Genomic DNA, 14,290 nt, shown 5'->3' with positions numbered 1-14,290 from the left:
ATTGACGGGTGATTGACAGGTGATTGACAGGTGATCAGGGGGATAGATGCATACAGTAAACAGGGGGGGTGGTCTGGGGGGGGGGGTCTGGGGAGAATCTGAGGGGTGGGGGGTGATCAGGAGGGGGCAGGGAGCAGGGGGGGGATAAAAAAAAATAGCGTTGACAGATAGTGACAGGGAGTGATTGATGGGTGATTAGGGGGGTGATTGGGTGCAAACAGGGGTCTGGGGGGTGGGCAGGGGGGGGGTCTGATGGGTGCTGTGGGCGATCTGGGGCAGGGGGGGAGAAATCAGTGTGCTTGGGTGCAGACTAGGGTGGCTGCAGCCTGCCCTGGTGGTCCCTCGGACACTGAGACCACCAGGGCAGGAGGCAGCCTGTATAATACACTTTGTAAACATTACAAAGTGTATTATACACTTTGTATGCGGCGATCGCGGGGTTAACATCCCGCCGGCGCTTCCGTATAGCCGGCGGGATGTTGCGGCGAGCGAGCGGTGACAGGCGCCGGCGGAGGATCGCGTCACGGATGACGCGATCGCTCCGCCCATGCCCTTAAATGGACCGCAGCCTCTGTGGGTGAGCCGGTCCTTAAGGGCTCCACTTCCCGGCCGCCTCTGTGCGTTAGGCGGTCGGGAAGTGGTTAAGGGGAGTGCAGAAGCCCAAACCCTCTCCCCTAATTATATACATTTCATGCACGCCTTTGAAACACCATTATGTGCATTCATATGCAAACTGTTTACACTTATGATTTATCAGTCTATAGCTGTGGGAGTCCCCAACACCTGTTTTATCCGCGCGGCCTCCAGCCATTATTCGCCGGCGTAGCCCCTATTTGTATTTTTATATTATTTTTTAGTATTTATGCTGTCAGTTCTAAAGGGGCGACGATTCCCCTAGCCTTTTTATGTCCTCCAGTGCGACTTCGTTAATATGGCCGCCGCTAAAGATCCCAGAGAGATGGCCCCACCTCCTGTTACCCAGGAGACAGAACCAGCCCAGACGCACACACGGGGCGCTCACGGCCGCAGCCAAGGCTCTCAGAGAGGCGGCCCCACCTCCTGTTACCCAGGAGACGGGACTGCCCAGGGACTGCCCATACGCACACCCCCTACGCTCACAGAGCATCACATGGGAGGTGTGGTGACGTCACCCACCGTGCCTCCATTATGTTCCAGCGGCGTCACAGGCGCCCGATCTCGGGGAACTATTGATTTAGGTAGGTGAACCCTCTGGCTTACAATTTACTTCTTAGGAACGATCCATTTCTGTCCCATTACTCCTGCCACGTATCTTTTCTCCACACATCCTCTCCTCAGCCTCCCTTTGCCTTACCATTGCCCACCAACCCTGCCACCTTACCATTTCAGGTGGGACCCCTACATATTCCATGCTCATTATTATGGGGGGATACACTATCTACTTACCATTTACGGAGGTTAATGCTTGAATTCGGGATCCCTGTATGCTAATTTTTAATGGTTCAATTAAGGGACTTTTCTAATTTTAGTCAGCTGAGTAGTGCCTCAATGTTTGTTTGATTTTATGATTTTTATATACTAAACTCAGAGTCTTATGTATTGTTTGATTGACCTAGTGTCCTTTCTAATTTGGGCTACCCTTGGGTCCTTTTTCCTTATCAGAACCCTTTTATCCAACTTCAACATTTTCAACATGGTTTTTAGTTTTTTGATATTTAATACATTCATGTTTATGAACAGGTCACAGGTCACAGGTTTGATATATGTTTGATATAGATATGTTGTCTTACCATATCAATGTATCTGGTCTTACATGGGCAGCACGGTGGCGTAGTGGTTAGCTCGCTCGCCTTGCAGCGCTGGGTCCCTGGTTCGAATCCCAGCCAGGGCACTATCTGCAAAGAGTTTGTATGTTCTCTCCGTGTCTGCGTGGGTTTCCTCCGGGCACTCCGGTTTCCTCCCACATTCCAAAAACATACGGATACGTTAATTGGCTCCCCCTAAAAAAATTGGCCCTAGACTACAGTACTTACACTAATATAGACATATGGCAATGGTAGGGATTAGATTGTGAGCTCCTTTGAGGGACAGTTAGTGACAAGATATATATATATATATATATATATATATATATATATATATATATATATATATATATACACTGTACAGCGCTGCGTAATATGTCAGCGCTATATAAATACTAAATAATAATAATAAAAATAATGATAATATGTCTAGTGTACATAGTGTAGGTTTACACACTGTTTATGAATTGATGTAGGATAATTAGAGATGTTATGTGTTTGAGTGCCCTGTCTATTTTTTCTCTTAAAGGCATATTACTCGACCTGATGAAGCGGTTTACACCGAGAAATGCGTTTTCATTTTAAGTGCCCCATTTTTCCATTATTTTACCCTGCGACCTTGTGTATACATACACACATGTTTCGTTGGTAGACGTTACCTTCATTTCTTCTTCTTGTCATACAAATTGTGCTTTGAGGGCGCCTTCAACCCCCCATTTCTAAACTATATAGTAAAAGTTTTTCTATCATCTGTAGAGCTGGTTGTATTGCTTTGTATTCCAACTACTAGGGCATTAATAATTAAATTAAAGAGAACTGGACCCCTTACTTAATTAATTTTTTTAGTCCCTTAGCCAGCTCTCTATCCACAAACACATATTTTCCTGCATCCTCAGTTTCTACACTAGTTTGTTGGAGCAGTGTCAAATCCAATTTGCAATGTCCACATATATCATGCCTAGTGCTTGTATAATATCTAGATACGCATTCAATGCTGCATAAATGCTGGACATGTTGGTCATACAAGACTTTTTTTGATGTAAAATTGGATTACTCTGTGCTATATAAGTTTGTATAACATGTCTTACGATATCTCCAGTTTACATACAACTGATGTTAAGCATACAGGTCTATGGTTTTCCAGATCTATTTTTTTCCCCTTTTTGAACAATAAGAAAACCTCTGCTGTACAGTCCTATGGAACTGACCAACTTGAAAGAGGGTCGCAGAAAATAAGAGACGGTGGGCTATCAATAGCTGGGTCTACTCTCCTAACACCTGAGGATAGATCCCATCTGAGCTAGTTACATTATCTCTCTGGATTTTCTTTAGTTATAACTGTGCTTCTTCGTGCATGAGGCAATTAATGTTGAATGTGGAAGACTGAAAAAATACAACTCTATTACAAAATAAAGTTGTCTTCTGTGTAAATGCAGAAGCAAACCAAGTTCCCAAGTTCCCTGCCTTGTCTGCTAGAAGTCCTATAGTCTCCTTTTTGATGACCATGATACAACCACAATGAAGTTAAGAGAGAAACAGCTGTGTTTTACTTCACAACTCTGTGTAAAAAAGTGTATTCACACACAAGATTAAAATATCCACCACCTCTAAGGGTCTCCCTAAAGTTCCCAAACTCACCAAAGCTGTAGACCCCTACTACAGAGGTCTTATTCTGCACTGAGCTGATTTGGCTCCCTTCTGCCTCACTGGCTTTCTCCACACCAATCGTGTGCATGAAATAGGGGCGCAAAGAAAAATGGGTGCCCACTTTCGTTAATAAAATTATTGCTAATATCTACCAATATTCTTTGTTCTTAAAGTGTAAATCATTGTAACAGAGATCTGCTGGATACTTTTTCTGGAGGACTGGTGTGGAGGAAGTGAGGCCAGAGAGGGTTCAGATCCTCTCAATGAAGAATTAGACCATTTGTAATAAAGATCTACAGCTTCAGTGAGTTTTGGACCTATGGGAAGACCCTTTGAGGTGGTGAATAATTTTAGTGTGTGTATGTGTGAATACACTATGTTACTCAATTGTCAACTTTGAAGTGAAACATGGCAGTTGGTCTCTTCATTCCATTCTGGTGGAAGGGCTGTCATCAAAAATGAAGTGTGCATGAAAGAGACGGTGATCTTTCAATAATAGTGCTTCAAGGTTTTCTTAACTACTGCCTTGGAGTGATACACATTTGGGAATTACTGCTGCACAGTGGAGAACATTATGTTGTTAAATATATATTTATATATTTGTAAAATGTTTTGGATTTGACTTAGTATCTATATCAACTTGTTTTTAGGTTCCAGTTTTGCCATTATAATTTCCATTTTTAACATATTGCTCATATTTCTGTATTGCAGATTTAATCCCTGCATGCTTCATGTCCAAGATGTCATTTAAAAGATGAAAACTTAATTTTTGTATTTCTATGAAACAGCAGCATTGAGTCTATGTTAGTGTCCTAAATCCTGTAGGAGATGGCTTGTGGACACAAACAATACCTTTAAACACAGCCATAAAGGTTCACATATCAAAAACAATTTTTTTTTGGTGCAATATTTTTGTTTTAATTTAGTTTATGTTGGGAAAAAATGACATTTGCTGTGACACAGTAATAATAATAGAGCTGCAAGTAAGTCAGGATTAAAGGTATGGATAGTTAAGGTGACCACTAAGGATCCAATTTCTAGCGAAAAATCATTTGTGCGATCAGATCATTCTGATCTGAAGTGGAATCGTTCACTACACTATCAACGAAACACTCTTTGCATCCCATCTATCACGACCAACAAGGAAATCCAATTTTTGGTTCAATGAAAATCCAATCAGGTGACTATTCTTTTAATAATAGTTAGTAATCAATTGTGCCCATCAACGGAGATTAATTACAACCAATATGATCAGAATGTCTGATCGCTCAAATTATTTTTCGCTAGAAATTGGACCATTAGTGGCCACCTTTAGACAGAGATTACAGGTTGGAGTTAAGCAAATAGGTGGACATAGCATAGCTTTTGAACCACTTAGAAGAAGGTTAGAGTTATATCTCGGCTGAAACATAGTTAGAGGAACATTTTGTCCAACAAAAATGTACCTATGGTTCAAACACTCAATTGATACTGATATGCCATGCATTTTGCTTATCATGAAAAACCTTGTTTACACTTATATAAAACATGCCTTTAAACAAAATAATTAAACAACACAAATATTACTAACATATTTTACAAAAGTACTTATAAGATAATATCTACAAAAATGAGAGTAATCTCAAAAGAAAAGGAAGATGACCCTGGAGATACAATGCCTAATACTGAGAAAAAACATTTGTGATGCTATTAGTGAGTAAAAATATACTCATAAGAGCCAGGCAAGGGCGAGGTCATGAACCTATGGCTCAAGTTGGAGATATTACAGTGTGCTGACCCGGAAGCTGTTACAGGGTCATTGCTATTTTTAAAATGGAGGATAGAAAATTCCATCAATCACAGTGGACAAACAGGACTCAGAAGAGGAGAAGGAGATTGTTGGGTAGACTCCACGGGAGGTAATTATGACGTGTGTGTGTTTATTTTTACTTTTCATTTTTAGTTCAGATTTTTCTTTAGCATATTTAAGCTGCCAAAACAGCAGTGGTTTGACTATAACATTATATATAATATTTAATAGCACCTTCAAAATCCTGAAAGCGGTAGGGGTTACTGACATGTAGAAGAGAATTGCATACGGTTATTAAAAATTATATTTACATTTTTAGTTTCAATTTTAAGCCATGTAAGAATTAACAAAACTGACGGTTCAATTATAGTTCTTTGCACCCATGGCAACAGTACTCTCAATTGTCTATGGGTAATATACTGCCCTGTGCAGAAGCCATAAATTGAATCTTATTCCGCATGCTAAACTAATTGAATGAGGGTTACAAGATTGACTTTAAGTGATGTGTTGGTTCACATATCACTTTAGCACTTCAATCTTCCATCTTCACTTGGAATGAGAATCCTCCCTGAGGAGGATTTCTATGGATCAGATCAAAGAAGAATGGGGAACCTCAGTGGCAGATCCAAAGATATTTTGTGCCACAGCTTCCTTCTCTCTGATATTGTAGCTGTATGCAAAGTTCCTGAAAAAGCATCTTTGAATTTTCCTCCGGGATTTTCTGTTGGTCTATGCCAGTGATCTGCAAACTTGACTCTCCAACTGTTAAGGAACTACAAGTCCCACAATGCATTTGCCTTTATAAAGCATGACCGTGGCTGTCAGACTCCCACAATGCATTGTGGGACTTGTAGTTCCTTAACAGCTGGAGAGCCAAGTTTGCAGATCACTGGTCTATGCATTGACCAGTGGAATTTCTTCCTGTTGATTTTGATTTAAACAATGATAAAAGGTGAAACATGGTGCAAAAAGCAATATGTGTTAATGCTATGTATGTTCATGAATTTTTAAACATATTGGGCTCGATTCAGTAAATGGTGCTAACCCAGTTAGCACGCCTAAAGGCTTTGGGCGTGCTAACTAGGGTGCTAAGTGGTTAGCACATACAAACTACTTAGCACCGTAGTTAGCACATGCAAACTTAGCACCGTAGTTAGCACATGCAAACTACTTAGCACCATAGTTAGGACATGCAAACTACTACTTAGCACCATGCTAACTCGGGTGCTAAGCTCCATGGTTAGATACCCCTGGTCTTGCTAATTATGATCTTGTAAAAGATAGAATATTTGGAAATTTAAATTCAATCTGAGCTCTATATATTATGTGACGTCCATTATATTATTGTTAACAATAGCTCTCATCTTCCACAGTAAAAATTGATGCTGAAGCTACTGTTGGAAAAGTTAGGAGGCGCACTGCTACACTGCATATTCTGTCATATGTTCCTTTTCTTTGTTTAATAAACACTGATTTTTTTTTAATAACTAGGGTGCTAAGTAGTTTACATGTGCTAACTACGGTGCTAAATAGTTTACAAGTGCTAACTACGGTGCTAAGTAGTTTGCATGTGCTAACTACTTAGCACGTGCAAAGCATGTTAGCACATGCAAAGTGGCTTTTTACTGGCGTGCTAACACTTAGCACCCTTTTCTGAATCAAGCCCATTGTATTGTATGTACTAATATTTTTCAGTCAAAACAGCAATTACCAACATTATGACTAATGAAACATACATTTTGTAAATTGTGACATTTGCAGGAGATTTTTCATTGGCTCGCAAGTTTACTCAAACAATAAGATAGCAATCACATTTCAGGTATATCTGATTAAGTTAACACAGTCTATTGAAAAACATTTTTAACCCCCATATGATGGTCATGAGCCCAAAAGACTATTGATTTATGTTCAAACAATATCTCTAAGGTGCCAAGACCTCCAAATCCAGTTTTGTTTTTCTGATTATTCATTTAATGTACAGCAGCAATGCTATTACGCACACCGATAACACTGTACATTGAATGACTTTATATCAGTCATTAATTGCCCATATTACCATTTTGTAAAAAAAATTCTGAAGTTAGTGATTTTCCTGAAAAGTTTTAATAAAGTTACATGTATATAAAACATGAGAAAACGGCTTAGATTATCGTTTGCACCCTATTGCTAATAAATGAAAATTTCTAGGCCAAAAACTTATCTTGTACATGATTGCTAACTTCTACCCATTGAGAATAAAATATAATTACACTTTGTTTTCAATAAATAAAAAAATAAAGATTTTTTTCTAAAAAATATATGGATATATCATGGATTTAACAGAATTTTATACCACCCCACTGTGCCTTTGAATTTGTTTGAAAATGCATGTTGAAAATAGTGACTCGGAAACAGAACTTTGATGTCTTAAAGCGGAATATAACCCTGCATTTCAACTTTGCTCTAAAATATTATTTACAGCATATTATATGCAAAAAGCATTTTTTTTTTACTAGACCAGCATTGGAAGGGTTAAACACAGACGTTTCAAGTTCCGTGGAGAGATATGCAGAGGTTCAGATTGTTACATTCTATGTATCTATTGATAAACAGTTACACACTCTTTGGCAGTCCTCCAAGCTCCTTCTCAGTCAGAGAGATGAGTCATTCAACACTTAGATACATTTCTGTAAACAAAATGTATCTCTTTTCAGCTTCGGATGCGTCTGCAGAAATCTAAAGGAACTTTAAAGCCCTGTGTAACCCTTCCAATGCTGGTCTAGTAAAAAAAAATGCTGGTTGCATATAATATACTGTAAATAATGTTTTAGAGCAAAGTTGAAATGCAGGGTTATATTCCGCTTTAATGTGGACCCAAACCAAACATTTTTTTTTAATTAAAAATATTGAGTTGCACCACTCTGACATAAATAAACCCTCCTTCAAGCCTATGAGCATTTCAGTGGATGCTTTTCACCCTTCTCTTTTCATAACTAGGATTATACAGGTGGCAGCCATTAGCAATTCCTCCATTGCCAGACACCACCTACTTCACCAGTTTGCCGGATTTTGTCCTGGCAATTTGAAAGGAAGGGAGGGGTTCCTCCAATAAATGTAAAATATTTTATAATTGTCATCATGCAGCTGAAAAAAGGCTGCTATTTATTATTATAATTTAGAAAATAGATTTTATTTCTGAAATCTTGTATTTTTTATTTGGGTCCACTTTAAGCTATTTTAAATGAGTTGATTAGTTAATAGTACGTGGAAATGGATGAAAAATTTGATGTAAAAAATGGGGGGAAATAATATTACTTTTTAATATTAGAGCACCAGGTTAAAAATACAGTGCTATAATCATTAACATTATTGATACAATGTATTAGCTTATGAATATGCCAATAATTGCTGCTCCAGTAATAACTTAAAAATATGAAAATATATGAAAATTTACCTTTAAAACTTTCTGTTCTTTGAGTCTGTAGGCAGCACACATATGGGGATTTCCCTCCCGCAGTACCTGACAGGACATACAAAGCAATAACATTTAGACCAGTCAGAAATGTTTCAGCTAATAAAAGTCCCCTTCCCTCAAAACACCACCTGAGATAACCAAGCCCTGTAACGATGATCCAAATGGACTTTTTAGAGGGAAAACTGTCTGATGGACTCAAAGAACAGAACAATTTGAAGATAAATTTTCATATTTTCTGGTGTCCTACACCAGTAGACACATGAGATCTAAGACAAATGTGTGTGTGTATATATATTTGTGTGTTCATGGGGGTGCAGGTTTTGTGGAATGGATTGAAAGAGTTACAGAAATATTTAAGACCGCATGCTTAACCACAGGACTGCACAATAGCAGACAGAACTTATTGAGGCTGAGATTGAAAACAAAAAGGCTGTTTGAGAACTATTCTCTATGGAGTTAGCACCAACTCAACTTCAAACCCCTGCTCATCTTGTTTAATGATTCTTAGAGACTGAGAAAATTGTTTTCTAAGGAGCATGTCCTTTTAGAAGGTTTGCATCCTTTCCAGAGCAAAGTCCAATAAAAACACACATTATCATTACAGATAGTCCCAGGTTAACGAACAAGATAACGACAATAGATTCGTAATTAACCTGAGTTTGTTTGCAAGTCAGAGCACTGTGCCCCCCCCCCCCCCCCAGTGCCTTCAGTGTCCTCCTCTGTGCCACCTCTGGGACTCCAGTGTTCCACTGAGCCCTCCTCTGTGCCACCATTGTCTCCCTTTGTGCCTCTACTGTCCCCCTCATTTGTACCCCCCTTCTATCACCCGTCCCCCCTCAATGCCTCTACTGCTCCCATTGTGTCCTCTCTGTTGTCCTCTGTACTTCCACTGCCCACATTGAGCCACCAGTGTCCCCCATGTGCCACATTTTTTTATCTGTGCCTCTACTGCCTCCATTGTGTCCCCTGTACCTTCCCTGTTCCCATTGTGACCCCTTTGTGCGTTTTGTGTCCACCCTGTGCTTTTACTGACCAATTCTGACCCCTTTGTGCCTCCTTGGCCCTCTCTGTGTCTCCAATGCTCCATTGTGGCCTTTTTGTTCCTTCTGTGTCCCTTCTTTGCTTCACTACTCCCACTGTGCCCCTATTTGTACCACCCGTGCCCCCCTTTGTGCTTCCTGTGCCTGCTTTGTGTATTCTATTCTGTGCCCACCAGTGTCTTCCCTAACTCACATCCTACATCCTACACGAGTCTGGGAAAGTATACTATGGTCTGAGTCTCCATCATTGGCTCAGGAACACACGACAGGGGGAGCCTTTGTAATGACAGGTCATTTATAGGTCAATTGTTCACAAACCAAGCACTACCTGTATCGTGATAAACCTTAAATTTATATTTCTCCTGCTTTTGTGACATGCATTCTAAGCAACTTACTTTATTCAAGATTGTGGGGAGAAGATAAAAGAGGAAACTAGGGGTATTACTTCATTTATTATCGCTTGAAAAGCTAATTTTGACACAAAATAACTAAAGGTTCTTAATATAAATGTGTTTGGAATGATTCTGACACAGTGTATTTAAGTGAAATTAAGGCTTAAATGTTTCTACATCTAAAAACAGTGTGTTTCAAAAGAGTAAAATTATGGATGACAATTACATAGATTCATCTGAAACTTTTGTTTTCATTTCATAGACTGCTGATGATTCTCATGTGAGTAATCAGTGTACTTTTTGAGACAACTGTCTATTTAGGAAAGCAAATGGTTTTCTTAAAAAAAAAAAAAAAATCTTTCTTTCTTTTTTTTTTTTTAAGAAAGTTTATCATTCAGGTTAGATTAAATAACAAAACACTATAAGACAACAAAGCTTCCGAAACAGCCATTACTTTGACTCACCCCTTGTCAACAGACGTCCTCCAATTATTCCAGTTAAACTAGAAATTGAATGTGTAGAGGTTTGGACTAACCAAATTCTAGATGGGATCGTCCAACCTGAAGCCATGCAGTAAGTTTTTAGAGACCTCAGTGTGACTTTCACAACTGCACTTTCCTTTACTGTCTTAGGGTTAGCGTCACTGGTTTAGTGATTGGTACATCTAATAGATTTGAAGTTGCTCCCTCTTGACATTCTAGAGCCTGCGTTTCCTCAGAACTTTGAAAACCAAGGGTAACAGAAACCACAGACTTCAACTTGATGAGTATTCAGCATTAAAATAAGTGGAGTTGGTCAACAAAGATTTCAGAATTGAAGTTTTTGTTTTTGGCTTTTACTAGGCATTAGGCCTAAGTTCCTACTCTTCAGAACAAAACTCTGACCAAGGAAATGCACTAAAGAACTCTGCTAAATAAGTCAATGATAGCATGGCCACAATTTAAAAAAAACTCTCAGTCTCATGATAACGATATAGTTTATTTGTCATCTGGGTAGGTAAACGCAAGGCTGACTAAGGATAGCAGCAAACATCACTACCAGACTGATGAATGCCTTGGGTATAAATATATACCAAAATATGTAATTGTAAACTGCAAATGCTCCAGAGATTGTGGCTATCTTAAGAATTATTGAATGAGCTTGTGAAACTGGAACAGGGTCTTTCTTTAGAAAATGTATTCAAAGGGTATTGTCTATTTTGAAATGATGCTTTGTGATTAGGTTAGTAATATATCTTAAATATATTATCATTCTGAGGTTCCAATAATATTTTTTGAGTTAGCCCTAAGTTTTCTGCTCTTGAACCCTTACATGTCTAAAACAAGTTGAATGTTGAGACTCTCTGCAGTAATTGTTTTTTTTAATTCACTACACATCTTGAATTAAGTAAAAGATGAAAGCACAGCTCTATATTTATCTAGCATGCTTAATACCCATGTATTGTTTGTTGTACTGAGACTTTGTCTTCTTCCTACAACTTGAACGGTCATGCCTCTGGAATCTTAAACTTATTTTTTACAGTGTAATCCAGACTTGGGCATTCATTTGTAACCTTGTTTTTTAAAAAAAATCAGCCTTTATTAAAGCAAAACAGCAAATCTATAAAACAACAGTTTTACGGAGAAAAACAAAAATTTACAGCAGCAGCAGATGTACAAAACAAGGGTAAGAATTGTACAGGTGACCCGACAAGAAGTATAAAAAACAGAACAGAAGCTCATTAACTCGCAGACAGCCATTAGGACTTTAGAGAAAATAGAGAAAGCCACGACAGACAACATTAGTATCAATGAACTCCACCATAACAACTCAACTGCCTGCCATAAATAGTCTATCAATAATGAGTGCACGGTAAGGAAGACCAGGAGTGTCTAGCCAGGGAGCCCACACTTTTTCGAATTTATGCTGATAAACCACCTTTTCTAATCTTAAATATGAATTGAGTTGCGTTATCCATAAAAATACAGATGGAGGGACTGGGTTAATCCAGGCAGAAAGAATGAGTTTCCTGGCCTGAAATAGCATTCTCATTTCTATCCTTTGCCTTAGCAGGGATTAAGTTATCTTTTGATTTAATTTATATACAGTGGAGGAAATAATTATTTGACCCCTCACTGATTTTGTAAGTTTGTCCAATGACAAAGAAAGGAAAAGTTTCAGAACAGTATGATTTCAATGGTAGGTTTATTTTAACAGTGGCAGATAGCACATCAAAAGGAAAATTTAAAAAATAACCTTAAATAAAAGATAGCAACTGATTTGCATTTCATTGAGTGAAATAAGTTTTTGAACCCCTACCAACCATTAAGAGTTCTGGCTCCCACAGAGTGGTTAGACACTTCTACTCAATTAGTCACCCTCATTAAGGACACCTGTCTTAACTAGTCACCTGTATAAAAGACACCTGTCTACAGAATCAATCAATCAAGCAGACTCCAAACTCTCCAACATGGGAAAGACCAAAGAGCTGTCCAAGGATGTCAGAGACAAAATTGTAGACCTGCACAAGGCTGGAATGGGCTACAAAACCATTAGCAAGAAGCTGGGAGAGAAGGTGACAACTGTTGGTGCGATTGTTCGAAAATGGAAGGAGCACAAAATGACCATCAATCGACCTCGCTCTGGGGCTCCACGCAAGATCTCACCTCGTGGGGTGTCAATGGATCTGAGAAAGGTGAAAAAGCATCCTAGAACTACATGGGAGGAGTTAGTGAATGACCTCAAATTAGCAGGGACCACAGTCACCAAGAAAACCATTGGAAACACATTACACCGCAATGGATTAAAATCCTGCAGGGCTCGCAAGGTCCCCCTGCTCAAGAAGGCACATGTGCAGGCCCGTCTGAAGTTTGCCAATGAACACCTGAATGATTCTGTGAGTGACTGGGAGAAGGTGCTGTGGTCTGATGAGACCAAAATAGAACTCTTTGGCATTAACTCAACTCGCTGTGTTTGGAGGAAGAAAAATGCTGCCTATGACCCCCAAAACACCGTCCCCACCGTCAAGTATGGGGGTGGAAACATTTTGCTTTGGGGGTGTTTTTGTGCTAAGGGCACAGGACAACTTAATCGCATTAACGGGAAAATGGACGGAGCCATGTATTGTGAAATCCTGAACGACAACCTCCTTCCCTCTGCCAGGAAACTGAAAATGGGTCGTGGATGGGTGTTCCAGCACGACAATGAGCCAAAACATACAGCAAAGGCAACAAAAGAGTGGCTCAAGAAGAAGCACATTAAGGTCATGGAGTGGCCTAGTCAGTCTCCGGACCTTAATCCAATAGAAAACCTATGGAGGGAGCTCAAGCTCAGAGTTGCACAGAGACAGCTTCGAAACCTTAGGGATTTAGAGATGATCTGCAAAGAGGAGTGGACCAACATTCCTCCTAAAATGTGTGCAAACTTGGTAATCAATTACAAGAAACGTTTGACTTCTGTGCTTGCAAACAAGGCTTTTTCCACTAAGTATTAAGTCTTTTATTGTTAGAGGGTTCAAAAACGTATTTCACTCAATGAAATGCAAATCAGTTGCTATCTTTTATTTAAGGTTATTTTTTCGATTTTCCTTTTGATGTGCTATCTGCCACTGTTAAAATAAACCTACCATTGAAATGATACTGTTCTGAGACTTCATTTCTTTGTCATTGGACAAACTTACAAAATCAGTGAGGGGTCAAATAATTATTTCCTCCACTGTATATAATTATATTTTTTAACTTACTGGACATTGTAACCAGTATCTCTGTTGCCCACTGGGAGAAATCCACCAGACACCAACGCAAGATAATAATAATAAAATGTATTAGGACCAAATGAGAAAAAAAAATAGCAATAGGTCCAATAGAAATAATTCTCTCAACCAGTGAAAATTATTACAATATATAATCTACTACACTTCAACTTCCTTGAAATCTTCGCTTGTCTTCATAGATAATCCTGTGGGAGCTAGGAAGGAATTCCAGGTTAAGTGACTTCAAATCACCGCCATATCTCTGGTAAGTATATTCACTAGCTCTACACTAACATATTGTTCTGAAATACATGGTAGACCTTCTGTTTTAGTTAGAGATTTCCCATATAAAGTTCCATGAAAAGGAAAACAGAGCTATCACACTACCAATAGTTAATTGTTTCCAGGACTCATACTTAAAATTCCAATTTTGCTGATCAGCAAAATCCCTATT

At 39.0% G+C, this 14,290-nt stretch overlaps 1 protein-coding gene across 4 annotated transcripts in view; it reads right to left on the bottom strand.

The window, feature by feature from the left end:
- TMEFF2 (transmembrane protein with EGF like and two follistatin like domains 2) overlaps nt 1-14,290 on the bottom strand; it is a 1,019,708-nt gene that overhangs the window by 28,131 nt on the left and 977,287 nt on the right. For 2 of the 4 annotated variants that reach the window (XM_068244856.1, XM_068244855.1), the window contains exon 10: nt 8,654-8,719. The exons of the other annotated variants lie outside the window; for them this stretch is intronic. In XM_068244856.1, coding sequence (XP_068100957.1) covers nt 8,656-8,719 — 64 coding nt within the window. In that variant the 3' untranslated portion in view covers nt 8,654-8,655. The remainder of the gene's footprint in view (nt 1-8,653; nt 8,720-14,290) is intronic. 4 annotated transcript variants of the gene reach the window in all.

This window comes from Hyperolius riggenbachi, chromosome 7 (assembly GCF_040937935.1).
Source record: "Hyperolius riggenbachi isolate aHypRig1 chromosome 7, aHypRig1.pri, whole genome shotgun sequence".
In the NCBI taxonomy this organism is placed as follows: Eukaryota; Metazoa; Chordata; class Amphibia; order Anura; family Hyperoliidae; genus Hyperolius; species Hyperolius riggenbachi.
Note: the sequence above shows the minus strand (reverse complement) of the source record. Positions and strands in the feature narration are given on the sequence as shown.